Genomic DNA, 26,664 nt, shown 5'->3' with positions numbered 1-26,664 from the left:
TCTTGTTGAAGGAAGCACAGTCGGGCCTGGGGCCTGGGCCCGCGGCGTGGGCGAGCGGAGCAAGAGGGAGCCGCTGGGGGCAGAAAGAAGCCCCTCGAGGACGGCGCGGGGAGGGCAGCTGCGGAGTCAGGAGGGGCCTAAGCCGCGCTCACAGAGGGAAGTGTCCCTGGGAGGACACAGAAGGGACTCGGAGGGGACCTGGTCCCTGGAGAAGAGACGCTCTGCCGCGTCTTTCAGGCGGTGCTCCCGGAAACGCACTGACAGGACAGAGCGGAGGCCAGAGCCAAGGCCAGGCAGGAGGAGGCCCCCAGGGGGCCGTTCAGAACTGGCCGACCCAGGGCCACCCCCAGGGCCAGCAGCAGAGGACGCAGAGGACGCCCAGCGCCCAGGTGAACCCCAAAGCAAGGCCGAGCCAAAGAGGGCCACCCTGGGAGTGCCGGGAGCTCAGCCCAGCCCCCACTTCCTGTCCCCCAGTGACCAGTGTCCCCGCCCTGGGGAGAAGGTCACTCACCAGGTAGTACCTCTCCCGGAAGCTGGGGGTGCTTGGGGGTGTCCAGTTGTGCAAGGAGCCCTTCCTGCTGCCCAGGGAAAACTTGCCCGTGGGGCTGGGTGACACCAGGAGGCTCTCAGAGTCAAATGGGCTGGAGGGAGAGCAGAGGCTGGGTGTCACCGCTTCCGGGTCCCCCCAGTGCAGGAGCTGCCGGGGCCAAGTTCCGGGCCCGCGCCTTCATCAGTGATAGCCTGAGCAGGGTGGGCGCCGCCGGCCCCGCCACCCTTCCTTCCCCTCCAGGACAGCCCTCCGTGGCTGGGACTTGTGCATGGGGGGACTGAACTCCCAGGTAAGCCACCTGTTAGGCCAGTGCCACCCCTGACGGGAAGGGACAGGACTGAATTCACCCAGAGCCTTGAAGATCACCTAAAACTGAGCTCGCTACACACACCTCTGCGCTCGGCTGGGCTGAGGGATGGAGGCGGTGGGCGCTCCCCACGTCCAGACTCAGCCTGCAGCTGGGCACACAAAGGCCGGCCCAGCCATGAGGCCTGTGGCCAGGGCGCTGCGGGAACCTCCTCGGGCAGCCTGTCTGCCAGCCACCTGCCCAGCCCTGCAGGCCCCCGGGACGCGGGGTCCTTGGATGGCTGGCCTGGGGCTGGACAGTGGGGAGCAGTTACCCCCGCATATGCTAGAGGGGTTCCCCCGGTGAGGTCCCCAACCCTTCACACCGCGGCCCCTGCCCTGGGGGATAAGGAGGGAATTCTCTGGAAACACAAGTTTTCATTTGGGGGGGAAAAAAAAAAGCTTTTCTGTCCACAGTGCGAAGCCTCTGGGGACCCCCAGAGGTCAGTGGACGTGGTGCAGGATGAGAATCCCCACCCACAAGGTCCTTCTCATGAACATGCATCTCGCAGGTCTGTGGCCCTGGGGTCACCCCGGAACCAGGAGGCAGGTGCAGCCAGAGGCCTTCCTGGGCAGAGGCCAGCCTCCTCCAAGGAGCCAAGCTCAGGAGGCCGCTGGAAAGCCCCCTGGCCAGCCCAGGGCAGAGCCGTCCCCTGGGCCAAAGTGAGGCTGGGCTCAAACTCAGGGTAGCTGGGGTGGGCAGGGCCGTGGGGAAGGCCTGGGCCTGGCCTTTCAATGGGGCGGGAGGCGAGAGTGGTCAGGGCAGGGACATCCTTGGGGACCATGCGGCCAGAGCCAGGCCCGGGGTGTGGTCCGGCCACTAGGGAGCGCTGTCGGAGTCTCTTGGCCCCTGGGATCTGGGGGTGGCCCTGGGGACGCGGGGCTGGCGCAGGGAGCTGCCACTCACTTCCACAGCACCTCCAGCTGCAGCTTGATGGTGCCCAGCTCTGTGATGTCCACCACCACCGTCTGCGGCTGCGTCGTGAAGAAGTCTGCAATGTCGCAGGTCACGGAGCCCACCACCAGCGAGCTCAGGCCACGAAGCTCTGTCACCTGGGAGCGGGGACTGGAGGGTGGTGTCCGAGCGAGCACCCGGGGCGCCCTGGCCCCGCCCCAGGCCCAGGCGCCATCCCACCTTGATCTCCAAGTTCTCGTGCAGGGTGGGGACGAAGGCCTTCTCCTCCTGGTCCCACGTCTGGCTGTCGTCCGGCTCGATCCGGCCCTTCAGCCTCCAGCGCTGGCCGCCCAGGCGGATAAGCACCTGCAGTGGGCGCAGGAGGTGTGCTGGCGGCCCAGGGTCCCCAGCCCCCTGAGGGCTCCCTCCCAGACAGGACCTCAGCTAGGACCCTGGCTCCCAGCAGCCCCCACCCGCAAAGGCTGGCTGGACCCTGAGGACTGACCTCCGGCGGTGGCCATACCTCATAGTGGTCTCCTGGGCAGAGGCGCGCGAAGCCCACCAGGCCTGGAACACAGAAATGGGCCGCTGCACGCCTGCCCCGCCCTGGGGGCACATCAGCATCGGGGCAACGGGGGGGGGTCCTGGGACCCCACAGAGAGGCCCAGGGGAGTGAGGCTTTCCACGTCTCATGTCCCTCCAGCGTGAAACCCAGAGGTGGGCCTGCCCTGGGGCTGTGGCCAACGCTGCTCGGCCCCCAGGGGCCCCAAGAGGACCTGAGCCGCCCACGCTGGCCCCCCGGCCACTGCTGTCAGCCGTCACCTTTCATCCTGACGTGGAACTCGCCCAGGTGGACCTCCAGCGCCCCCTCGATGAGCCACATGTCCTGAAAAGCCCCGTGGGAGCTCAGCCACTCGCCCAGCCACACCCACCCCAGGGGACGCCACTGTCCCTGCAGCCAGAGCGCTCGCCCACCTCGGCGCACTCGTGCAGGCTGCGGCCCAGCTCCTGCAGGCTCTCGCGGGAGGCGCGGCTGGGCGGGCACCTGGCGAAGGCGCGCTGCATGTTGGCAGCCCCGTCGCGCAGGCGGCACTGGACACAGTAGCCCTCGTAGAGCTCCTCCACCTGAGGGGCACACCAGTGGGCACGGCTCCCGGCCAGCCCCACACCACTGCCAGCAGGGCACCCAGCCAGCACCCAGGGTGGCCCGGGGCAGCGGCCACCCCGGGCTCCGTACCCCAGCACCTGGTGGTGACTGTATACAGTCAGTGCACAATAAGAAACGAGTGAAGTGGACCAAGGGGTGCATCACTTCCGCCTCTCAGCCTGGTTTTTCAGCTCCAAGACGGGAGGGGGCTTGTGATGGCCACGGGGGTCCCAGGGGACAAAGGTCACCACAGGGAGCACGAGCCGCAGTGAAGCCTCAGGGACGAACCAGTCCTCCTTCTCAGGGCCTCGGCTTTCCCCCCGGGCTCTCAGGGTGCCGAGCCCCGCCCCCCAGTCCTCTGGGGTGCAGCATGAGCCCCCAGTCCTGGGGCCTGGCCGCCCTCTTACACCCCCTCAGGCCAGAGACCCTGCGGCCCTGGGACATGCCCCGGCCAGGAATCACCTGCACTCACCAGCCGCCTCTGCTCATCCTCACCTCCCTCCCGCTGCCCAGCGCCAGCAAACCTTGCCCTGCCCAGAGGGCTCCCAGCTCCCTCTGGCCTGGCGAGGCCGCCCGCCCTGGACCCCTGGGGGCTGACCTTGCTGATGTGGAACTCCATCTTGCGGATGTGCCTCTCCACGCAGCGCGTTTGCTTATCCCGGGGAAAGACAGGTCTGTTGAGTGGCCTGGGCGCCTGCCACCCGCCACCCTCCTCCAGGGCCTGACACCGGGAGCAGGGTGACGCCAGCCCCCGCCAGCCCTGGGGGAGGCTCACCCTGGCCTCAGTCTGCCCATTTGTAAAGTGGGAGGAGACCAGGTGCTCATCTCGGGCAGCGGGGGCAGCGGGGGCAGCCAGCCCAGGCCTTCTCGGCACCGCCCAGCGTCGTCCACCCTGCTGAGCGCCCGGGGGCTTACCTTGTCCAGGTCGTAGTAGAAGGCCTGTGGGGGCAAACGGGGGTCAGAGCCCAGCGCTCCTCAAGGCCCGAGAGGCCACGTGCAGGGGCCTCTGAGCTTGGAGGACAGAAAGCCAAGGACTGCAGCCGCCCAGGCTGGCCTCGGTGGCCCGCGGACTGGTCACTGACCAGGCCCAGGAGGAGTGGCGGCTATGTGCCTTTCGGAGGAGGCAGTTCTAAGTCTTGGCTGCTGCCCCTAGCGGTGTGTCCTGGCAGGGCACCTGCCCTCTCTGAGCCTCCATTTCCTCCTAGTCCAATGGGCATCAGTAGCACCTGCCCCCCGGGGGCTAGGAGTCAAGGACCCAGCAAGCTCAGCTCCGAGTGTCCAGGGAGGGTCCAGCCATTGCCAGGACGTGAAAGGGGGCCTGGGAGAGGCAGAGCCTGGGGTTCCCGCCTCCTGGGAAGGCCACAGGGTAGGTACTTGGGGCCTGGTGGGCCTCTGATAGGAAAACCCACTTCCCTGCCACCCGCTGCCCCTCACTCGGCTGGAGGCCTGCTCTGCACTTTGTCAGCGCTTTGGAGGGGCCCAGATGGCACTCCCACAGCCGCCAGGCCCCTCCTCGTGTTTCCAGAGCCTGTCCGGGAAGCGTGGGTCCCGCGGGCAGTCAAGGGAGGAGCCGAGGCCAGCCCACATCCAAAGGGTCCTCCCCGGGGTGGAGGCCCGAGCCGTGGGAGCTGGCCGTGCCCAGGCGCAGCCAGGACCATGGGCACTGACACTCGCCATAAACAGTGAGCGGCTCTTCAGTGTCAATGTCCCCAAAGTCCCATGGAACACAGTTAACTAGACCGTGTTCGCCGTCTGTCTGTCTGTCTGGGGCAGAGCCAGCAGGCCTCCTGGGCTGTCCCGTGCTCCCTGGTCCCTTTGTTCTTTGCTGACTCAGGCCGCAGCGGGGTGAGCACTGGCCCTGGCTGCACAGGCCCGGGCCCTGCCTCAAAGCCACTGCTGGTGACAGCAGGAAACCTGGCCAGCCCTGGACATGGAGATCTGCAGGCTCCCGGAGGACAGCAGGGGCCACTGTGACACTCCAGAGAGAAGTCCACTGTCCCTGGTCACGTCAGCCTCCAGGTCCCAGGGCACCCAGTGTCCAGGGCCTGTGAGGTGGGACCACCCAGGACAGCTGCCCTGCAGGTCCCTGCCTGCCCAAGTTCCTTCAGAGCCAAGAGCAGGGGAGGTGGCCCAGAGGCCTGCGCTGCCCAGTTACGTCCATCGCGTTGAGATGAGGTCAACTCACCCCGAAACCAACGTCCCTCCCCTGAGTCTCGATGCCCAGACTGACCACGCTGGACGGGGCAGGGCACGCTCACCAGCCTGGAGTTCCTGCGGGCGTCGGCGTGGCGTCCACACAGGTGGTCCAGCTCGGCCTGCTGCGCGCACAGGTGCTGCCTGCGGAGAGGAAGCAGGGTCTGGATGGAGAGGACCCAGAACATGGGGGCAGAACATGGCCGTGCCGAGGGCTGCGCTCTCTTCAGAGGCCACCCTGGTGCTGGGGGTCACCAGGGCAGGAGGAGGGTCTCAGGAGGCCACCCCACAGAGAGGCCCGGCTGCGGCCACAGGGGTCCCACTTTGGAGACAGGAAAACTGGCCTTGCAGGCAGCTGGTGGCCTGGCTGGACCACACAGGGAGGAGGCTGGACTGAGATCCGCAGCCACCTCGTGGCCTCCTGAGGCCACACTCTCCAGCCCTGTGTGCGCCCCTCCCGGCCTGGGGCCCAGCTCGCTCACTCCTTTACGGACAAGCATGGCCTTCCTGCCAACTGGATGCCCAGGACGGGGACACGGCAGGGGCCTTTGCACACTCTGGAAAGCACAGAGGGAGTGGCAGCAGGAGACCTGGGGTCTGCCAGAGGGCACTGGGATGGCGACCACCCTGCTTCATCACAGGTCTGCTGGGTTGCCCTAGGAAGGTCACTTGCCCTCTCTGGGCCTCACTTCCACTACCTCAAACATGGAAGGAACAACTTCTTTTGGGAGACCACTGCTCGCTCAGGGATTGGGCTCCCCAGGAAGAAGGCACCACCGGCCCTGGACAAGTCTCCAGCAGGTAGTCCTGAGGGGACGCCAGCAGCTGCCCTTAGGGATGAGCCCTCGGGTGGACCCCCATCTCTAGGCACATGGCATCTCCCACTCCCATCAGCAGGGACCCACAGGCCTGGCCCGCAGGGGAAGGCCACCCTCCTCCTGCCGGCCCGTGGCCCATGTCCTCTCACTCTCCAAGCCCAGAGCGTAGGCCCCTTGATTTCTCCTGGAGTCCCTGGTCCAGGGGCCACGCAAAGCCACCTGTGCCACGTCTCGTGTCCCCTGCTTCCAGTGCACGTGGCGTTTTTGAGGATGGACGCCTCGAAAACCACTTCACTGAAGGGCCCTGGCACCGACTCCGCCCCCGTGGGGCTGGGCTGCCACTGACCCAGGGCGGAGCAAGGCTCGTCTGTCCAGCAGCGGGCGGGGGGCTGCATCTGGGGACGGCACTCCAGAACCGCCTCCCAGCACCCCAGCTGCGGTGACGGGGTGGTGGCCCTGCCTCTGGGGCCTGGCGCCTGCTGGGACTGCCAGGCAGCTGGGGACAGGCGCCCTCCGGAGGTGGTGGACCCCCGCTCTGCCCCTCTGGAGCCCAGGCTCAGACCCGTGCCCAGGGCCACCCTTGGGCCACCCCCCCATGCCCACATCCCACCCACGCCGTCAGCCCCCTTCCTAAGGGTCTGGAAACTGCTCCCGTCCCTCTGCCCTGCCGCATCCTGGGCCAGCCCACGGCCTCCCTGCCTCCCTGCCTCCCCTGCCTCCTGGCCTCTGTGGTGCCACCTCCGCACACAGCCTGGGTCCCACCGAGGCCTGAGCCACACAGGGTCCTTCCTCTCATGGTTCTCCGTGGCTCCCAGGTGCAGGCGGAGCACCAGAGGCCTCAACGCAGCCCACATGGCCCCGAGCTGTGGTCCCTACTGCCCTCCACCCCCCTCTCTCCCTGAGCCGCCCCCACCCCGTCTGCTCGGCCCCAGCCCCCCTACCCCAGGGCCTTTGCACTCCCTCCTCCGGCCTAGAATGTCCTCCCATCTGTGGGGCCACCTCCTCGCCACTGTGGGCTCTGCTCAGAGCCACCTTCTTGGCGGGGCCTCCCTGCACGGTGGGCCTGCCCGCCCTGCCCTCTCTCCTCACAGCGCCTGATGCCCCTGGCACCGTGCATCTCCCCTTCCTGGGCTGTTGATGGCCTCTGTCTGTCCCTCTGGGAGTCACCACACCTGAGTGCCTGGCGCCCCCAAGGCTTCAGTTAGTAAAGGCTTGCAGCTGCCTCCCCGGGGGGCCTCGGACCGCCCTCCCCACCTTCGGATCCAGCCGCCCATCTGCTGCGCCCAGGGCACAGGCTCCCACCCCAGGGCCTTGGCTTGTGCGGTTCTCTTGGCCTGGGCCGCTGGTCCCAGAGAGGAGCTAGGACCAGAACATCCTCCCCTGAGGCCACGGCCCTCCTGGAGCCTCCCAGGACCAGCCCCTCCGCCCTGCACACGGCTGGCACAGGCTATGGGCTCGCTGTCACCTCCCCTCTGTCGTGAGCGTCCTGGGACCAGGCTCCTCCTGCCTTGTTCCCCAGGGGTCCCCAGAGCCTGGGGCAGGGCTGAGCACACAGCTGGGCCCGGGGCAGGAACAGCCAGGAGTGAGCGCAGCCGCTGCCACTTACCTGAGACCCCTCTTCAGCGCTTCAAAGATCCTCTTCACCTGCTGGGGCTGGGGGTCCAGGCAGGCCGAGCCCTTGCGCAGCGTGCCGTAGGTCCTGGGGGGCTTGGCGGGGGTTCGTGACCTCACTGAGTTCCTGCTGAGGGACTTCCTGTGGGGGACGAGGCCAGAGAAGTCGGCAGGGACCAGGCCCTCGGCCAGGGCAGGACCTGGCTGGTCCCACCCTCCACCTCCCAGCTGTGGGTCTTGGGAAAGCTGAGACTCTCTGAACCTCGGTCTCCTCATCTATAAGGTGAGGGGCCTGGACTCGGGGATTAAGAAAACAATAATAAAAATCTAGTGTCAGAAGGAACTGCAGCTGGAAATAGCACCCAGCAGCCGGAGGCCAGAGCTCTCGGCCGGGTGCTGTCTGTGCAGGCAGAGCACAGGGAGGCCGGGCCCTCATCCCGGGTCCACAGGAGGCGGGCTCCCATCCCCTCCGCTGCTCAGAGCTCCAACTGTCCTTGAGGCAGCTCCCAGATCTGCCTCTCCGACTTAGGGAAAGGCTTCTCGACGAATCCCCAGCCTACCCGTCCCACAGCGCACGGGACACCGGCAAACGCACTCCCCAGGCAGGGGATGGCCCACCACCCCACGCTCCTGACTCAGGCACACAAGTTAGACTGGAAACCAGCCTGGAGTTTGGTTCAGAGTTCACAGGGGAAAGGGTTCTTCCTGCTGGCATGGCCAACCTGGAGCTCCCAGGTGCCCCTCTTGTCACCAGGCAGGGACAATGAAGCTAATGCAGAGAAGCAGATGGAGTCAGAGCAAATCCATATAATAGTGAGTTCCTGGATCCAGCCATGCCTGAAGCTAGCACGCCTGTGGACTTTGCCAGTACAGGTAGTTGGAGTTGGGATTCTGGACTGGCTGATCCTTAGGGCTAATGTCTCGAAGCAGTGACAATCAAGTGTCTGAGTCCTGCAGAGGTGCACCAGCATCTCAGGACTGATTTCAGAAGTGAGGCCAGGTCAGCCTCATCAGAGCACAGGGCTGGTGTCATTGGCGCCTAATCCCCACTCGGGATCCTGCAGCTTGTGCGCTAGGCTGCAGGCCCCGGTTGGCTGATGCAGCCTTTGGTCACCAGCAGGTGTTCGAAGTCCACCCTCCAGCCTCTGGAGGCGCGTCCCAGATGCCTTGCACCAGGCCTGGGTGGGTCTGCAGCCTCCTCAGAGGCGCATAGAGGAGGCTCGCAGCACTGACTTCTGGGAACCGGGAATCAAACCCAAGGGTGCTTAGCCACGGGGCCACACCTCCAGCCCTTCCTTCTCTCTCTCTCTCTCTCTCTCTCTCTCTCTCTCTCTCTCTCTCTGAGACAGGGTCTTACTAAGTTGCTGAGGCTGGCTTTGAATTCGTGATCCTCCTGCCTCAGCCTCCCGAGACTCTGAGACTGAGGCCTGCGCCACGGCCCCCCGCTCTGGGTCAGTTCTTAAGGGGGCGCCCAGAGGCGGCTGAGCCAGCAGTGGGGGAGAGGGAGCTGGCCCCGAGCAGCCCGCGGGCAGATGCCCCTCCTGCCTCCCGTGACGAGGTCTGGCACGGAGCCGGCCCTCCTCGGTGCCGTGTGGACAACAGCCACGGCAGTGACCGCGGCCGGGGGACAGTGGGTCCGCAGTGAACACGAGTCCAGCTGAGCGGGGGCTCACAGCCTTCGCGGGACTGGGGCTGTAGGGTCCACTCCCCGAGATCCTGCAGCCGAGGGTGGCGGGTCGGGACCCAAACCTGACCCTATGGAGGCTCAGCCCGACCTGGGGCCACCCCAGGGAGAGTGCAGCACAGGCCCGTGGTCCCCGCAGCCCCCGGGCACAGCGGGGCTCCGTGGCTGACCCGTGCCCACCAGGAGCCCTCGGCCCGGCCCTGCTCTCTGCCACCTCCCGGGGCCTGGGTCGGCGGCCTCCCCTCTGCCTTCTGGAGGCCCCCTCCCACTGGAGACCCAGCGCCCAGCCTTCCTGGCCTCAGAGGCCACTGGGCTCGAGAGCATCAAGGTGGGGGTCCGTCACCCAGACAGGACCAGAGCCAAGCGTCACCTACAGACCCCCGCGCCCTGGGCCCGCCCCAAGGCCCGCAGTCCCCGGGAGCCTGAGGTTCCCGTCTGAGCCAGGCACAGCCGCCAGGCCACGCCCCACCCTGGTCCCCAAGAAGCTCGGAGGGTGGCCAGCTGTATTTCCAGCTGGGCCAGATGCTGGGCATTCCACCCCGCCCCCTCCTCTGCCTGCCCAGCACGCCGCCGGCCAGCGCTGAGCCCGGGTCCCGGCCGAGCTGCATGCAGCCTCAGCCTCACGCTGGGGACCAGGGCCTCGCCAGGCTGCGAGCCCAGGCCACCGGCTGGTCAGAGACGCAGGCTCTGGGGTGGCCACCGGGTTCAAGCTGGACGCTTCGTCTGCCACAGCCTCCACTTCCTCATCCTTCTGGGGGGCGAAATGTCCTGCTCCGTGGAATCGCCTCAAGATACTCCTTCACTCCGCAGACGTTCACGAAGCACCTACTACATGCCAGCCACCACGCTAGGGGCAGAGCCGTGACCAAATCAGACAAAGCCCTCCCCATGAGCTGAGGGGCCAGCTGGGGAGACCCAGGGAAGAGCTAACAAGTGAAGACTGACCAACACTGGGGTCTGTATCCCACTCTGCCACTGACCCGCTGTGTGACCTTGGGTAAGCGAGGGAACCTCTCTGGGCCTCAGTCTTCTCATCTGTGACATGGGATCAGGGCCAGGGCTGCTTGGAGGGCTGCATGGGGTAATGACCGTAAGGGGCCTGGAAGCTCGGCAGAGAGCGAGCGGCACGTGTGTGCCGAGGTGAAGTCCAAAAGTCACCTCCGAAGGGACCTAGCGCAGGGTGGGTGCTGGCCACGGCAGGTGGAGGGGAGGGCTTCTTCCCAGGTGACCTTTCGTGAAGCCGGGACCCCTCAGGGCTGCCACCCCTCCCCTGCCATCCCGAGGCCACTGCACCCACCTCCTGGAACGCGCCCTCCACAGGGTGGCCATGTCGGGGCCCCGAGGCCGGAGCTGCTGGTGTGGGCGGTGGGGGGCCAGGCGGGCGGGCGGCGCGGAGCTCCCCAGCCCCGGGCAGGCGTGTCCCCTGGCCAGGCCCTGCGCGTCCCCCTGGAGGCCTCCACCCCTCGCTGTGGCGGGGCCGCAGAGCCCTGTCCCTTCCCGGGCTCTGAGCCCAGGCTGCTGGACGGAGGCCGCTGCGAGGCTGCCTGCCGGGAGGGAGGGCAGTGCGCGTGTGGCCTCCGACGGCGAAGTGGGCGCATCTGGCCCAGGTGACGAGCAGCCCGGCGGGGAGAGGCCTCCGGGGGCGGGCGCTTGGCCCGCTCTGGGCTCAGTGACTATTAGTCACCCCCAGCCTGCCAGACCGGCTCCCAGAGGGCACGTGCCGCCCAGTGTCCCCAGCGCACGTGAGCCCAGGGCGGCCTCCTGCCGGGTGGCGTCCCAGGCCGGTGCTGCCCGCAGCCAGGGCCGCTCCGCAGCCAGATGGGCCGTCGGACGGCGCCTGCCCCGGCCCCCGTGGGCGATGGCAGGACCCGCCGAGGCTCCAGGTGGGACCACCCAGGACCTGAGCCGACGTCGCGCGGGTGTCAGGGCTGAGGACGCAGGCACACGGCCCTCGCGGACAGGCCCTCTGGGCTGAGCTCCCAGTGCACCGACCTGCGACCCCTGACAGCCGTGGCCCCGAGCCCCAGCTGTCCACTTCCCGCTCCTCTCCCCGGAGACCAGGCCGCTGTCCCCAGCCAGGCCGACAGGCCCGGTCCCCGGGTTAGAGGGCGTCGCGTCGCGGGGCTTTGGCTTGGGGCAGTGAACCTGCCCGACGGCCTGGGGAGGGACAGTCCAGCTGCAGAAGGGCAGGAAGGGGCAAGGGGCAGCCCTGCCTGTCAATCAAGGAGAGCCAGTCCCTGCCTCGGCATCTCTCTGTCTGTCCCTCCCCACACCCCGCCTCGTGCTGGAGAAAGGAAAGGGCCTCACTGCGGCAACCATTCACACCTTAGTATAAGATCCTGCCACCATGTCACTCCCCCGCGAATCTCTATGGAATAAAACCCCCGACTCTCGCCAAAGGGCTTTCAAGGTGCGGGGGGGGGGGGGGGGGTAGGAGGTGGGACCAAAGGAGGCATCGGCCCACCCTGAGTGGAGCCTGCTCTCCAGCCCAGGGTCCAGGGCCTGACCGGCTCCCACGAGGAGGGCCTGGGCAGGGCAGCTGTGTCGGCCGGTCGGGTTGCCTGGGAAACAAGGGACCAGACCCTGGGAAACCCAGGAACCCAGGACAGCCGCGCTCCGCGTCCTCACGGCCAGCTCCTCATCCTGGGACCAGCGCTCGGCACTAGTGGCCACTCAGAGGCCCAGCACCCTCGGACTCGGAACCGGAGAGCCAGGGAGTGCCACCGGGGCCTGGGGCCCACAGTCACCAGGGCCACCTGCCTCGACCAGGGCAGAGACTTTGCAGGTCTCCGTCTGACGGCCCATGAGCCTGGGTGTCAGGGTCGGGTCACCTCTGTCCTCTCCCTACCCAGAGGGCAGGGGACCCTGGGCACTTTGTGGCAGAGCTCCTGACCAGGCCTGAGGACACTTCTCCGGGAGCTGGAGTCAAGGCCCAAGGCCCAGCGACAGGTGTCCCCTGCAGGAGCAGCTGCAGGCTGTAGGCAGGTGAGACGCGGCCCCCAGCCTCCACGAGGGGACAGCGGGCATCACGTGGAGTGCAGGGCCCTGGCAGGCTCGGCTACGGCTGGGACAGGCCAGCCCCGGGAGGCAGACCCTTCCTCTCCCAGACCAAGGGCCCCTCCATGCCTCAGGGGACCAGTGGCCTGCACAGCCCTCTGAGCACAGAGCCGCGTGGGGACCTGGTGCAGCCCCAGGGGGGACGGCTCAGAGATGGCTGAGTCCAGAAGCAGCCTCCACCCCGGCCGGTTTGTACGCGCACCTACTGTGTGCCTTCCTCACGGTGGCCCCGAGCCTGGCTGCGGAGGTCAGAGGCGCAGCTCCCCAGGACCCCCAGCTGCCCCCGTCCTCCTCCCGCCCCTGGCCCACCTCGGAGGGAGCAGGGCAGTGAGGGAGCTGGGGGCCTGGCCACTGGGGTACAGCCACTGGAGCCAGGCAGGGCCCTGCTCCCAGCTGTGGGAGGTGCCGGGCAGCAAGGGGGTGCCCAGCCTGGGACCCGAGCGGTCAGCAGCCAGGGCCACCAGGGCCAGAAACAGCCTCCTCCCAGGACTCAGTGCAGAGTGTGACAGGGACCGCGGGCCCAGCCTGCCTGGCCCAGCCCCCACCTGCCACCCACTCCCGCTGACCCCAGGCCTGGCCCTGCCACTCCCCACACACCTACTGCCACGGTCTCCTCGTCACACCTCTGTGACAACCCCTTAGGGAGGGATGCTCATGACGCCCATTTTTCAGTTGAGGAAGCCAAGGCTCAGAGAGGTGAAGTCACTTGCCTTGGGTCACAGAGCCAGAGTAGGTGGCCCCTTTGTCAGGCCACCAAACAGGAAGGGCATTCCTTCCTAACCCCACCCCAGGAGACGAAGTCCTGGATTTTGCTGTGTGACCTTGGGCTCGTGGACTCACCTCTCTGAGACTATTTTCAACCTGCCAGGTTGGCCTGGGAAACAGACAGACCGACCGACTTCCGGAGCATTTAGAATGATGACTGTTTGGGTCTCAAGAAAATTACAGGTTTCTCCGGCACCGTCTCTCCCTCCCCCTCTCTCTCTCTCCTCTCTCTCTCTCTCTCTCTCTCTCTCTCTCTCTCACACACACACACACACACACACACACATGCAAGTCGGCCATGAGGACCAGCTGCAGGGACACTGCTGCGGGAGGAGGCGGCCCCCAGGCAGGGCGGTGCTTACGCGATCCTGCGGCTCTGTGTGCTGCTGAAGCCGGCGAAGGAGGCGCTGCGGCCCACGGCCCCCACGGCCCCCGAGTCCCCGGGGCTCAGGAACCGCACCCTCACTGACATGGCCGTCACCTGCAAGGAGAGGACAGGACGGTCAGCGGCAGGCACTGAGTGCTGCCTGCACAGCAGCCCTGGGGAGGGGCTGGAGAGGAGCTAGTGGAGGCTGGGGGCAGCAGGCCTCGAGCCCAGGACTCTGCACTCTGCCCTCGGGTCCCTGCTGCCCGCAGCAATGCTTTGAGCCAGGATGCGGGCCTCCTAGCCCTGTCCCTCCCGCCTCCAAGGCTAGGGAGCCCCTGCTGAGGTCCATCTGGGAGGAGGCGGGAAAGGAAGGGCAGCAGGGCCAGGGCAGCAGGAGCAGGAGCGCCAGGGGCCGCGTGTGACAGGAAGCACCAGTGGCCAGGCCCTGAGGGGGGAGGAGACCACAGAGCAGGCTGAGACCTGGGAGCCCAGGGGACTGGCTTGTAACTGAGCAAGGGTAGCTGGGAGCCATGGGAGACTCCTGACAGGTGGTGACGAGCCCCATCCAGGGACTGTGCGCACCCAGGGCTGCGTGGCCCTCGCCCCGTCCCCATGCCATGCCCCGTCTCTGACCTAGGGCGCAGTGAGGCCAGCCCAGAACTCTGTCTTCTCTTTTTCTCAAACCGCCTCTAGGTTGACCCCACGTCCCTTGGGGACACAGTCCTTCTAGCTGGTATATTATATTCTAGCATGGGCAGTTGGAAAGTTCTCCTTCCTATCTAACCTAAATCTCTGCTGCTACCATTTCATACTTTGATCCTCAGCCAAGGTGGTGTCAGTTTGAGGATTTCAGGGATCCCACGGCTCCCACGGCTCCCACCCCGCCATGCCCTCCTTCCTGCGTCCCAGCCCCCTCCACCCACCGACTGAGTCCTGCCTCCGTGGTCTGCGCTAGCGGGGCCTCTGCCTGGAGCACCGCAGTGGCCGGTGTCCAGTCTTGTGTTCTGTGCGGTCAGCCCTGCCAGGGCCTCGGGCCCCATCTGCACCCCAGGGCACACTGGTACCACGTCCCAGGCCACAGCCCCGGGCACGGCAGCTAGGGACCTCGGAAACCAAGAATCCGGACGTGGGCTGCAGTCCCCCCGGGCCCCTCGCAGGGCGTGGGCCTCCGCGGTCACAGCTGCAAACTGGGGACGGAAACGTCCTCAGAGGCTTGGGAGAGCCTGGAGCACGGCACCCAGAGCCCACCACGCGCAGGGGCCGCCCGGAGCAGTGGGCTCTGCGACTGGTGACCCGGCCCTCCCCAAGCCTGCGGCGGAGGGGACCGTGTCCGCACAGCACCCAGCCCGGAGCCAGGGCAGCGGAGCGGGTGGGCCCTGCAGGCGCCTGGTACTGAGCACCCGAGTGACTGAGCCCTGTGCCAAATGCTTTGTGCAAATTATCCTATTAAACTGACGCCTCCCCGCCCCCAGGACAGAAGTCCTTGGCCTCATTCAACAGAAGAGGAGACTGAGGCTCTGAGGGGCCACTCAGCCAGCCCCGGACCCCAGCAGGAAGTGGCAGAGCTGGTGCGGAGCAGGCAGGCTGACGGTCACCTGGCGCCAGGGGTCCACACTCTGGCCCAGGAGGACCTTGGCCCCATCTGGGCTTGTACCAGCTCAGAATCGGCTGCCAAACATTCAGGGATTCTGTGACATCCTGTTGGTGGCTTCCACCGAGCAGGAATATCGAGGCCATGGAAACTGGCCAACATACGCCTCGGGGCTGTTGCTCGGCTGGTCATCACCTTACAGGTCACCGTGGGTTCCTAAAAGTGAGTGCCAGGTGCTCCCGCTCAGGTGAGAGGTGGATGGCAGCCGAGCTGGGGCCCCCGTGGACCAACATGAGGCGCAAGGGTCTGAGCTGCCACCACAGCACCATGAGGCCACGTGACCCTCTTTTCCATAAGAGGGGACAGAGGCTCCAGGGCGGGGACCTCCTGGGGACCTGCCCTCTCTACAAGGCTGGCTCTGCACTGGAGCTCCCTGCCAAGCGGGGCTGGCCCCCTGGACACTGCCCCATCTCCCCCAGGACGCCCTCCTGGACACCTCTCGGCTCTCCACAGTTTTAGAGGCCCCTCGGCCTCCCGCAGCCCCCAGGTCCCCTGTCACTGTCCTTGTGAGTCGCTGTGGCTCCCGCTAGATGGGGCACCAGCTCCGGCCTAAACAAGCAGGTCCTGAGCCACCCCCACCAAGAGTCGCAGCAAGACTTTATGGAACCAGAGAATGAGGACGCAAAGCCCGAGGTCACGTCCCCTGGTCACGGCCCGCAGCCCCAGGGGCGGCCCTAGTAATTGTCACTGGTGCCAGACCCAGGCAGGGGCCCAGGGTCCTGGGAAGGGCCAGATAGTGACGGTCCTGGCTTGGCAGCCGTGCTGGGCGGCTCAGGGTCCCAGCTGACGGGTGCCCAGCTGCTCGGCTCTGCCGTTCCGGGGTGCGGTGGAGTGGGGGTGACAAAGCTTCCTCAGGACAGTGGCCGCGTGGCTATGGGGTCCCCCTGCTGCTGTCCTCTGAGCCAGTGCCCTACGGGCGCCACCCCGGGGGCTTCCATCAGCCTGCCTCCTTCCGCCTCCCGGGCCAGCGGGGCAGCTGCTGCTGTCCCCACCCTGCAGACCAAGAAACTGGGGCTGCCCGGGAGGACAGCTCTGTGCCCAGGCAGGAGATGCCAGGGCCGGGCCGGGAGCTGGCCTTCGAGGCCAGGGTGGCTGCTGCCCAGCTGAGCTCCATCACCCCCTGGCTGAGGGGCCTGCAGGGGCCAGGGCAGAAGCCGCGAGTGAGGGGACCTGCCAAACTGGGACGGCGGAGGCGCTCCATGGCGGCTGGGAACGCCACGCCCACCCTGCAGGTGAGGGGCCCAGGTCCCCGCATCCCGGGGCCAGCGCCCGCTGAGCTGCTCGGTGGGGCCGGCAGCGCCCCCTCCTGGCCGGCCACAGTCCCGCCAGCTGGAGAAACAGGACCCGGACAGGACGGCTGAGGTCACCTGTGCCCCGGGGGCACAGCAGGGCAGGGGCCTCCCCCACGCCAGCCTCACCTGCTGTGGCCGCCTCTGCCTGGTGGCTGCTGGGTTGTGGCAGGTCTAGGGAGTCCTGGGAGGGACACTCAGGTGGCTCCAGCAGCCGGCAGTCTGCAGGGCACGAGGGACGAGCCCGCTGGGTCCTGTGCAGAGGAGGGAGGCACAAACCTTTGGTGGAGACAGGACGGCTCTCCCGCCCTCTGTCCTTCTCGCCTCCCTCTGGCCCGCGCTCGGGTGGACGTCTCTGGACAAGGTAGGCCAGCTGGAGGGCATCTCACTGGGCGGCTGCTCCCCGGGCCCTGGGACCGTCCCGGGCCTCTGCCCCAAGGTGTGGCAGCAGGAAGCAGGACCCACTTCCACGGAATCTGAGCCGCTCAGTGCTGACCGCGGCCCGTCCCGCCGCCCACCCCACAGGCAGCCTGCAATTTCACCTCCCGGAGAGGTGACGCTTCTAAATTTAGCGCCGTGGGCTCCGGGGCTGGGTGGCTCCTGTGCCCGAGTCCCTCACTTAGGCTCTTCTTAGTGCCAGCCAGGCCTGGTCTGCTCAGAGGAGTTTCCAAAATAGCCCTTTGGTGGAGCAATGAAAGGGAATGGCAGAGCAGCCCGGACGGGGTGCGACTGCGTGTGGGAGGGACGGCGGCCCTCGCTGGCCGCTCTGGACCTGGCTGTCTGCACCAGAGCAGGCAGGGAGCCTGCCGTCCCACCCCCACCTGGCCTGGGCAGGACCAGGCCACACGCATGGCCAGCCTGGGTCCCCAGAGGAAGAGCTGGGAGAACCTAGACGGTTCCTCCCCGCAGGGCCAGCGCCTGTGCCCGCCAGAGCCCTCTCCAGGCCCTTGCCCTCTGCCACACTGGCCCTAGAATGACCTCCCTGTGGGCCCCGTCCTGCTTCTGTCTGGGGGTGCCTGTGTCCCTGGCAGGGATCTCAGCTGTGCAGCTGGGACTCCGTCTGTCCTGTGCAGGGCTTGGGGCAGGACCCCCTCAGCGTGCACCTACTGACTGCCTGCTGGATGCAGCCCTGGGTGTACGGCTGTGGACGGGTCCCGGGGAAGACGGCTGGCGGGTGGCAGTGAGCACCCGGGTGAGCTTGTGCCCTAGTGGGGACATGCAGAGGCCCAAGGGGGCAAAGACAGTGTTCCGGTAGCTTCCTTACTGCTGTGACTAAATGACCGACCAAGCCCACTGCAGGGAGGAAGGGTTCAATTAGGGGTCAGGGTTTCAGAGGTCTCAGTCCACAGAAGGCCGGCCCATGCCTGGGCCCGAGGTGCGGCAGGACGTCATGGTGGGGGAGTGAGGCCGAGGGAAGCGGAGACTCCACTCGCCAGGGGCCCCCAACTCCCTCCTCCTCCAGCCCCACCCCGCCCTCCAGTGACCAGCCAGCTAATGCCATCAGGGACTAACCACTGTGGGGCTGAGACTGTCACAGTCCAGTGACTTATCCTCCAGACCTGGCACTGGGTCACTGTGAGCCTCAGGGGGACAGCTCCCATCTAAACGGTGACAACAAGATGCCTCGCTCAGCCCAGGGAAGAACGGGGATAGTGGACCCCGGGGGAGGGACATCTCCGTCTGCCAAACGAGGAGCGAGTCCTGGTACAGAGGGAGGAGGGTGGCAGAGCGTGTGGGGGAGGAACAGGGTGTGCGAAGGCTCGGGTGGAGAGGGGCCTTGCCAGGGACTGCCAGCGCCCGGTCTGTCTGCGGGACACGGCTGCAGCCTGGGCCTGGGGAACAGCACCCGGACGGGGCAGGACAGGCCTCCCACACCCTCTGGCTTTGGTGACAGTGCCCTTTGAGCCCTTCTGCCTGCTCAGCAGACCCTGCACCCCCCGGCCCAGGTAGGTCTTGATGAGCCGCGACTGGTACCGACCGCTGTGGGCCCTGCTCGCTGACCTTGCGGCAGGCCAGGGGCACTGCCCTGGGGCCACTGCCTCTGGCCAAGTGGTGTCTCCGCAGCCGGCAGACGAGGTCTTTAAGGACGCTGGGACGCCCAAGTCCCCGCTGGTCTGAGGGGGTGCTTGCCCTCGGCTCCTGACCTGCCAGCCCACTCTGCTAGCAGCGCCCACTCACAAGGCCGTCATCGGATGTCACCTCCCACCCCCCGGCCACATGGGAAAGTCCTGCAGGGATGTGGGGCCAGCCGCCTCCCAGCACGCTCAGGGGATCTTTCCCGACCTCCAGAGGGGAGCCTGCCCCCCACAGCCAGGTTCATGCCCCAGGGAGGTCTGATGGCATTAGGGGACTGTTCCAGCTCCATGTGACCTTGGACAAGTGCCCTCCCCCGGGCCTCTGCTTCCTGCCTGCAAAATGGTGGGTCAGCCTGGAGCTCAGGGTGCCCCCGGCAGGACACTCAATCCCAGGGAGGGGTGGTCCTCAGACACCATGGGGACGCTGCAGGAGACCCCAGCCACTGCGTCCGTCGTCCCCCCTCCCCTCCTCCCTCCCCAGGCCGCCCTTTCTGCCCCAGCACAGCCCCCAGGGCAGAGCAGGGCCGCCGCAGGCAGAGGGGACCCTGAGTTTGACGAGGTGGTGTGTTTTGGGGGTGCCTTCAGGGTGACCTTCACTTAGACTGTCTGCGTGGCCCCCCGTGGTCCCCCTGTAGTAGAGTGCCTAAGTAAAGGACCTCGGGACAAAGCCGAGCAGGGAGCCTGCCTGGGTGGCAGTCCCCGTCCTGGCCCACTCCTGGCCCCCTGCTGGACTGCCCTCCGGAGCCACCTGACAGTATGGCTGCAGCCAGGAGGGGACCCGGGCGCTCTGCAGGCAGCCCAGAGCTTGTGGGCGGCGGCTCTGGCTTCAGGCTAAGGGTTGAGCGGCTCCCTGGGGAGCGCGGTTCCCAGGTCCAGGGTCCCAGCACTGCAGGTCCATGGCACCTCCTGATGTCAGCCCCGCCCCTTCCCGTCCAGGAGGCCCTGCTGACCCCACGCCTGACCTTCCACCCTCAAGGCCTGTGGGCTCAAGGGGCAGTCATGTGAGTGGACAGCAGGTCCTCGCCTGGGTGTCAGAGTCACTACACCCACTTCACAGACAAGGACTGGGACACCACAAACGTGAAGGGCAAGGTCACGGTTAGATGACCACAGCCCGGCCCTGAAGTGGAATGGATTCGGGTCCCTCTCAGGAAGACAACCTGGAGGACGCGGTGGAACTGCAGGAACCAGGAACCGTTCAAACTGAGATGTGGAGCTGAGTGGCAAGACGTGCGCCCGCCTGGTGGCGCACCTGTGACCCCAGGGACCCGGAGGCTGGGGCAGGAGGATCGTGAGTCAAGGCCAGTCTCAGCAGCTTAGTGAGGCCCTACGTAACTCAGTGAGACTCTTAAAAAGGGCTGGGGCTGGGGCTCCGGGCCTAAGCACCGTGGGTTCGATCCCCAGGATCAAAAACAGAGAGATAGGAACTGTACGTGAAGTGGCCTCCGTTTTATTTTTGAGACAGACAATGCCTGGCGAATGTCCCACAGTGGACACAGGCCCTCGGAATTAGAAAAGAATCGTTAATGAAGAAAGCAGCGAGGTTGATTAAGTCGTCTGCAGTGGCACGGTGAGTCCCCGGGGGGACTTGGTGACCTCTCACTACAGGACGTTTCCTCTTTAAAAAAAATAAGCCTCCGAACATCATCTCCATCCAGCGGAGGCCACCAGGGCCCTGTGAGGTAGAAGGACACCTGGCTCCTGTGACACACCAGAGGCCCCACCACGGACCATCACGGGGGCTGGCCGGGGGTCACCTGGGAGGCCAGCAACTCTCAGGGCAGAGTGTGTGGGGCAGCTGGGGGCTGAGGGTGGGCAGGGAGGCGCGGGGACCTGGGAGAAGGGGCTCTGGGGACTCCCGAGCCCTGTGCTGGTCTCTGGCCGCAGGAGGGACTGAGGTCACGTGGGAGCCGGGGGCAGGGGATCCTCCCGACACTGTCCTCAGGGCAGCGAGGGGCCAGGTGGCTTGAGACTGCCCCTGGCTGATGGCCATGAAGGACTCGGGGACAGAGCGAGCGACAAGCCCCCCCAGGGCCTGCTGGGCGCTCAGCGGGCCCTGAGCTGGCGGGTGAGGGCTGGGCCTGGGCTCCGGGCGCTCTGCGTGTCCCCCTCCTTCTCGGTGCTGGCCTGACCGAGCCCTGGGCTCCCTCCCCACCACTCGGGGGAAACCCGAGGCTTGGGGACAGCAGGTGACATGCACTACAAGTGGTGGCACCGCACCTTCCAGAACCCGCCTCCCGGCTTGCACACGTGCGTGGCCTGGGTGGCACCGAGGCCGGCGGTCCTGGCTGTGGGCGTCCTGTGAATCCGCAGCGCCCCCCGCTGCCATGACCCTGCTACACGTCCCCTGGCGGAGCCCACAGCAAGGACAGCCCCCTGAGGGCAGCTCCCAGGCGTGGGCAGGGCCCTCGACCAGCCGGGTGGTGGCCAGAGTGGCAGCCGCACGTTCTGTGTCAGGTTGGTCACAGCGGGGTCCACACAGGTCCCCTCACAGGAACAGAGTGTGGCTCTGGCAGGTCCAGCGGCCCCCCACCTCCAGAAGGGGCTCAGCAGCCCTCGTGTCCCCAGCTGCGCCCCCGTACACACCCCAGGGCACAAGGACCCACAAAATGTCTGAATTGGTTTTGAAACTGGAAGACAGACCTGGACCTCAGGTCACAGAAACCCTTCAGTCCGCGGCCGTGACCTCTTCCCTGTGAGCCAGCCGCCCCACAGACCCCACCTGACCCCGCGTGGAGGAGGGTCCGCGAGCGGGGTGGCCCGCAGTCCCCCGGGCTCCCCTGCAGCGCCCTCGAGTCCACCCTTCTCCCCCCCAGCAGCTCTTCCCGCTGCCCGTCCAGCCCTTCCCCCTGGTCTCAGCTGCCATCTGGTCTCAGACCACACCCTGACCGTCACGGTCACACTTGACCTGCAGGCGCTGGCTCGGTCCGCTGGCTTTGGCCGTGACCTGGGCTGAGCACCCCCTACCCAGCATCCCCAGCCCACAAGGACTGGCCACCCGCTGGCCAACCTGCCCGAGCCCATGTCATGGAGATGCCCCTGAGCTCCAGGCCCTGCTCCCACGCGGCCTCTGGCCCGTCCCTCCCTCCCTGCCCCTGGCCCGCACTGCCCCCCATTCCTAGGGGATGAGTGCACTGACCCTGGCCTGTCTAGGGTCCCCTTGCCCCTTGCTGGCTCCCAGGACCTGGGTACAAGCCCTGTGGGGACCTCCCCTGGCCCCGCCCAGGCCCGCTGACCTTTTCACTTGTTTTTACTGGGGGCGTGTGACAGACGCTTCAAATACCCGCCAAGTCTGTCCCTGTTCCCTCCCGCTAGTTAGCAGGGACCCACTTCCCCTCCGGTGGACCCCGGGGCCCTGGCCAGGCCTTGGTCTGCCCAGCCTCCTCCCGCTCTGCTCGGGCCGGGTGCTCTGCCTCCCAGGAAGCCCCAGCCCGGCCTCTTGGCCCCTCTGGCCCCCCAGGTCAGCCGCGGCGCCTGCCCAGCCCCTGCCCCCCAGAAAGCCAGAGTGATGCTTGAAAATGTCCCCAGCCTTTAACACCCCCAGCAAAGGGTGCCTTGGCACTCCTGGATGACGGCCCGCTGCCCTCCACCCTCTCCTCCCTCGGCTCGGGGGACACCATGTCCCCTTGTTGGCAGCACACCTGTGACCGTGACACAGCAGTGTCACTCTCTTTTAAGCCAGATGACGGCAGGGCACCTGTGGGAGGTGGGCGAGCAGCACATTTACCTTGTAGGTCTCTGGGGGCACCCTGGGCAGCAGACGGGCCTCGGGCAGCTGGCCTCCCAGGGGGCACCTCTTAGATGCTGCAGGACAGGGAGGCCTGTCAGGGCTCCGTCATCTCACACAGAACACCATGAAGCTGGACTGTCACCGGGAGGTGACACACGGCAGCCTTCAGGGAGCTGGGACAGGGCCCTCTGCTTGACCAACGATTCCTAGGGGATGTTTTTGACACCAAGAATGTGCATTTTGCATCTGTGACAAAGGACGTGGAGCCTCATGGCCTCCTCCTGCACAAAGAAGTCACAAGTCACCACCCGAGGCCTGTCGAGGGGGCATCGGGAGGGACGGTGTGGGTGTGTTCAAGGGGTCGACTAGAAAACGTGGAGTGCTAACTGTTCGGTGCCCCCAGGAACGGCACGGGATGCGCTGGTTGGATGGTTTTCATTTCCTATTACAGAGAAGATGGCAGAAAAGGCCCACGCCGCCTTCTCCAGAGGCCGCCCCCTGCCGGACTAAGAAGGAACCAGATGGACAGCCATGGCCCACCCCAGGCAGCAAGGGCGCCATGATGCCCCTTTCTTGCTCCTCAAAAATAAATCACAGAGCTGGGCGCAGTGACCACACCTGTCATCCCACTGGCTTGGGAGGCTGAGGCAGGAGGATCGCAAGTTCAAAGCCAGCCTCAGCAAAAAAAAAAAAAAAAAAGCGAGGCCCTAAGCAACGCAGTGAGACCCCGTCTCTGTCTCTTAACAAAACATAAAATAGGCCGCGGATGTGGCTGGGAGGTCCCCTGAGTTCAATCTCTGGTGAAGGAGGAGGAGGAGGAGGAAAAGGAAGGAAGGGAGGGAGGGAGGAAGGAAAAGAAATCCCAGGAAGGGAAAACCTTGGCCCAGCGCCCACGCTGCAGGCCTCCCCACACCTGCAGCCGGGGCAGGTGCACACCTCCGGGAGGGGGCGCCCTTGGCTTCAGGCTCTGGGAAGTGAGGGGTCGGGGCTGGAGCAGGCCACGCCTTCTGGGCGGGCCCAACGCCCCTGGCCCCGCCCCACCCTGCGGCCCCTGGGCTCCAGAGCCTGGGGCGGGTGGTCAGCACGGGGCCGGTGGTCAGCACTGGGCGGGTGGTCAGCACCGGCCCCGGACTCCCGCCCGGCACGTGGGCTGCGAGGAGCAGGGCCTGTTTGTGGCGGAGGCTGCTCACAGCCCAGGAAGTGGTCAGGGGCTCAACAGAGAAGAGCCATCTGGCCTGCGAGGTCAACAATGTACCAGAGGACTGGCCAGCGGCCGCCGGGCTCTGCTGGGCGTCTCCTCCTCCCCGGCGCCTGCGGGGGGACTGTTCCAGCGCGGGCCCCAGCCCACGCGCCTCCCATTCTCAGGACTGAGCGACCGGGCCAGATGGTCAGCCCACACCCTAAGGAGAGCGGGTGCCCTCCCCGAGGCCGACTTTCTAGAAACTCCAGCCCTGGACCCGGCTTCCCCACGGGAGACCCCTACTGGTCTCCCCTGGTATTGCAGCCCCGCTCCACCCCCGCGGAGCCAGGGCCCGGCTGGACGCTCCGGGTGAAGTCAGCGGATTCCCAAGCTCCAGGGAGATGCTGTGGCTTTAACAGCCTGAAATAAACAGCCTGGGCTGGAACCGTCAGCCTGGAGTTTCCAAAAGTGTTGCAAAACATTTGAGGCAGATGCTAGGATTTGTGTACTACAAGCTGTTTATCAATTAATTCCTTCTTTGCCAAACATTCTTCCTCGGGTCTGCTGGGAGATGATTTTGCTGGGAATGCATCTCAATTTTGTAATGAAAATCACCAGGAAAAGAGCTTGCTTTATGGGGCTCCTGTTACCAAAAATGTGGGTGGAACTGGTTGTTCCCACAATGACAAAGATGGTACTGAATTTTGAAATCATGTAGAAAAGAAAAGTGAGCTCCAGGAAGTAGTGACCTCCAGACAGATCAGGAACCACAAGATGAGCACCCACAGACTCTTGCGGAGGTGGCAAGTCTAAGCCTTGGGGTCAAAAAGCCCAAGTTCAATCCAGCCTTTGTTGCTTTCTAGCTATGTGATCTTGGACAAGTCACTTGTCCTCTTTGAACCTCAGAGTCCTCATCTATAAGATGGAAGCCACTGAGATGACCTTACCTAATCTCACTTCACATTTGGGAAGACGTGCTGCTTTGTCCTCATCAGAAGAGAAGTTCATCAATGTTTATAGCAGCTCGATTCACAATAGCTCAACTATGGAACCAACCTAGATGCCCTTCGACAGATGAGTAGATAAAGAAAATGTGGTACATATACACAATGGAATATTACTCAGCCTTAAAGAAGAATGAAATGATGGCATTTGGAGGTAGATGGTTGGAACTAGAGAACATCATGCTAAGTGAAATAGGCCAACTGCCAAAACCAAAGGCTGAATGTTCTCTCTGATAAGCAGATGCTGATCTGTAGTGAGGGGGGACAGGATGGGGAAGAATGAAGGAACCTGGATTGTGCAGAGGGGAGGGAGGAGAGGGCTGGGGCTGCGGGGTGGGAAGGAGAGTAGAATGACACTGTGGCCCTATGTACATGTATGGTCACACTACTGGGGTGACTGTGCACCGTGTGCAGCCAGAGGAAGGAGAAGTTGTGCTCCGTCTGAGCACAATGTGTCCACATGCATCCTGCTGTCGTGTAACTAATTAGAACAAATTAAAAAAAAAAAAAACAGAAGGGAGACCCGGAACAGAAGAAGGGGATGGGGGGGGGAGAGGGAGGGGGAAGGAGGGGGAGGGAGGGGGGAGGGAGGCACTGGGGAGTGAAGCTCATCAAATCACACTGTCGTATCATGGGCACGTGTGAATACAACAAATCCCGCTGTTGCGTGTGATTCAGAGGCACCATAAAGAGGAAAACGAGGAGTTCAAAGGATAATCTGTATCTTTCCACAGCCTTGTGCTGCTGACCCTGGAGGTCGGGGTCCAGTGGCCACTGTAACAAAGTCTTGCAGGCTGTGCAGCTTAGACAGCAGAAACTTGCTGTCCCCAGTTCTGGAGGTTGGGACCCAGAGTCAGGTGTCGGCAGGGCTCAGCTCGCCCTGAGGACTCGAGGGAAGAGCCGCCTCTGCCCTGTTCGGCTGCCCGCCCAGGGTTCCTGCCTGGTGGCTGCCCGCCCGGGGTCCCTGTCTGGTGGCTGCCCGCCGGGGTCCGCTCCTGCTCCTGCCTTGCACCCCGTCTTCTCCTAAGGACACCTCGTACTGGATCAGGACCCACTGATGACCCAGCCTCATTCCATCTCGTCTCCCAAGGCCCTGTTCTGGGACCGGGGACTCCGACTGTCTCTGAGGGACACAGCTCAGCCCAGAACAGACGGTTTCCCCAGCAGCTCGGCGACCAGCAGGTGGATGAGCTGTGGGGGCAGCGCCAAGCGCTGGAGGCGGGAGACCCAGACCCTGTGTCTAGAAAGCGTGGACGGGCTCGAGGTGGCGAGGGACAGCAGAGGAGGGGACACCCTGGAAGAGGGCGGGGGTCATAGTGAAGCCCTCTGGGCAGTGGCACTCTAGGAGGGGCACCCTGAATCACTTCCAAGAACGTCCCCTGGGGTTCCTGACGCTGTCCCCCTGAGGACGTGGCTCTTCTCACTGCTGTTGGGCTGGGACAGGACCCCAGCCCGCTGTCCCCTCACCAAGGGGAGGTGCCCGAGCCAGGAGAAGAGGACGCTGCTCCCTGGAGAAGGACTCTGGAGCCAGAGGACGGGAGACAGATGGTGCCCTGTCCTCCTCCTGCGCGTGGCGGGGCCCACTGTGGGGTCTGCTCCGGCTCCTCCTGGGCCCCCGGCTCGGTCCCTGCCCAGTTCTCTGGACACCCCTCACTTGGTGAGTGTCCTCCCCAGGGTCTTCCAGGAGGCCCTCAGCTTAGCCAGACCCTCTTCCCTGGCGCCCACGACCTCCCGCAGGCCTCCCCACGGCCGGTTCAGAGATGCTTGGGAAACTGGAAGCCCTGGAGCAGCGTCCAGCACGGTGGGGAGGGACAGTGACGGCCATTTTAGGAAAACTAAGTTTTAAAACTCAACAAGTGAGCCCCAAGCTACGGGAGGACACCTTCAGGGCCCTGGAGGATCCAGGGAGGAGGGGACGGTCCTGAGAGGCTGGGCCCCAGCCGCGGTGGGCAGATCCCGGGACCAGCCAGACTCCCGAGGGCGCGGCTCGGCCCCTGGCCCCTGGCCCTGGCACAGACGCGTGGGCACAGGGTGCAGCTGGACCGTCCCCCTGGACAGTGCGGGACCCCAGCCTGGCCTCCCTGGACACATGCTGTTCCGACCCCGTGTCCCCTTGGCCGGCTGCTTTTCCTGCTCCACGAGGGGGGTCTGCTCGGCCCAGGGGCAGTCCCTGTAAAAGCCACCTTCTGTGACCCCACGGGGCGAGTCTGTGGGAACCGCTCCCCGAGGCCGGGCCTGGCAGGGAGCAGCTGACCTGTCCCCCTGTGCAGGTCCATCATGGGGAGGCCTCTGGCACAGGCAGC

At 65.6% G+C, this 26,664-nt stretch overlaps 1 protein-coding gene across 1 annotated transcript in view; it reads right to left on the bottom strand.

Moving 5' to 3' along the window:
- Positions 1-16,838, bottom strand: part of Ripor3 (RIPOR family member 3) — a 30,056-nt gene extending 13,218 nt beyond the window's left edge. The window contains exons 1-12 of the mRNA XM_026390965.2: positions 16,652-16,838; positions 13,428-13,546; positions 7,555-7,701; positions 5,196-5,274; positions 3,853-3,876; positions 3,536-3,589; positions 2,766-2,915; positions 2,613-2,676; positions 2,314-2,357; positions 2,031-2,156; positions 1,803-1,948; positions 512-641 (exon numbers count right to left, since the gene is read on the bottom strand). Coding sequence (XP_026246750.2) covers positions 512-641; positions 1,803-1,948; positions 2,031-2,156; positions 2,314-2,357; positions 2,613-2,676; positions 2,766-2,915; positions 3,536-3,589; positions 3,853-3,876; positions 5,196-5,274; positions 7,555-7,701; positions 13,428-13,546; positions 16,652-16,756 — 1,188 coding nt within the window. The 5' untranslated portion in view covers positions 16,757-16,838. The remainder of the gene's footprint in view (positions 1-511; positions 642-1,802; positions 1,949-2,030; positions 2,157-2,313; positions 2,358-2,612; positions 2,677-2,765; positions 2,916-3,535; positions 3,590-3,852; positions 3,877-5,195; positions 5,275-7,554; positions 7,702-13,427; positions 13,547-16,651) is intronic.
- Positions 16,839-26,664: the final 9,826 nt, after the last annotated feature.

This window comes from Urocitellus parryii, chromosome 6 (assembly GCF_045843805.1).
Source record: "Urocitellus parryii isolate mUroPar1 chromosome 6, mUroPar1.hap1, whole genome shotgun sequence".
Taxonomy (NCBI): Eukaryota; Metazoa; Chordata; class Mammalia; order Rodentia; family Sciuridae; genus Urocitellus; species Urocitellus parryii.
This window is presented reverse-complemented; position numbering and strand designations above follow the sequence as displayed.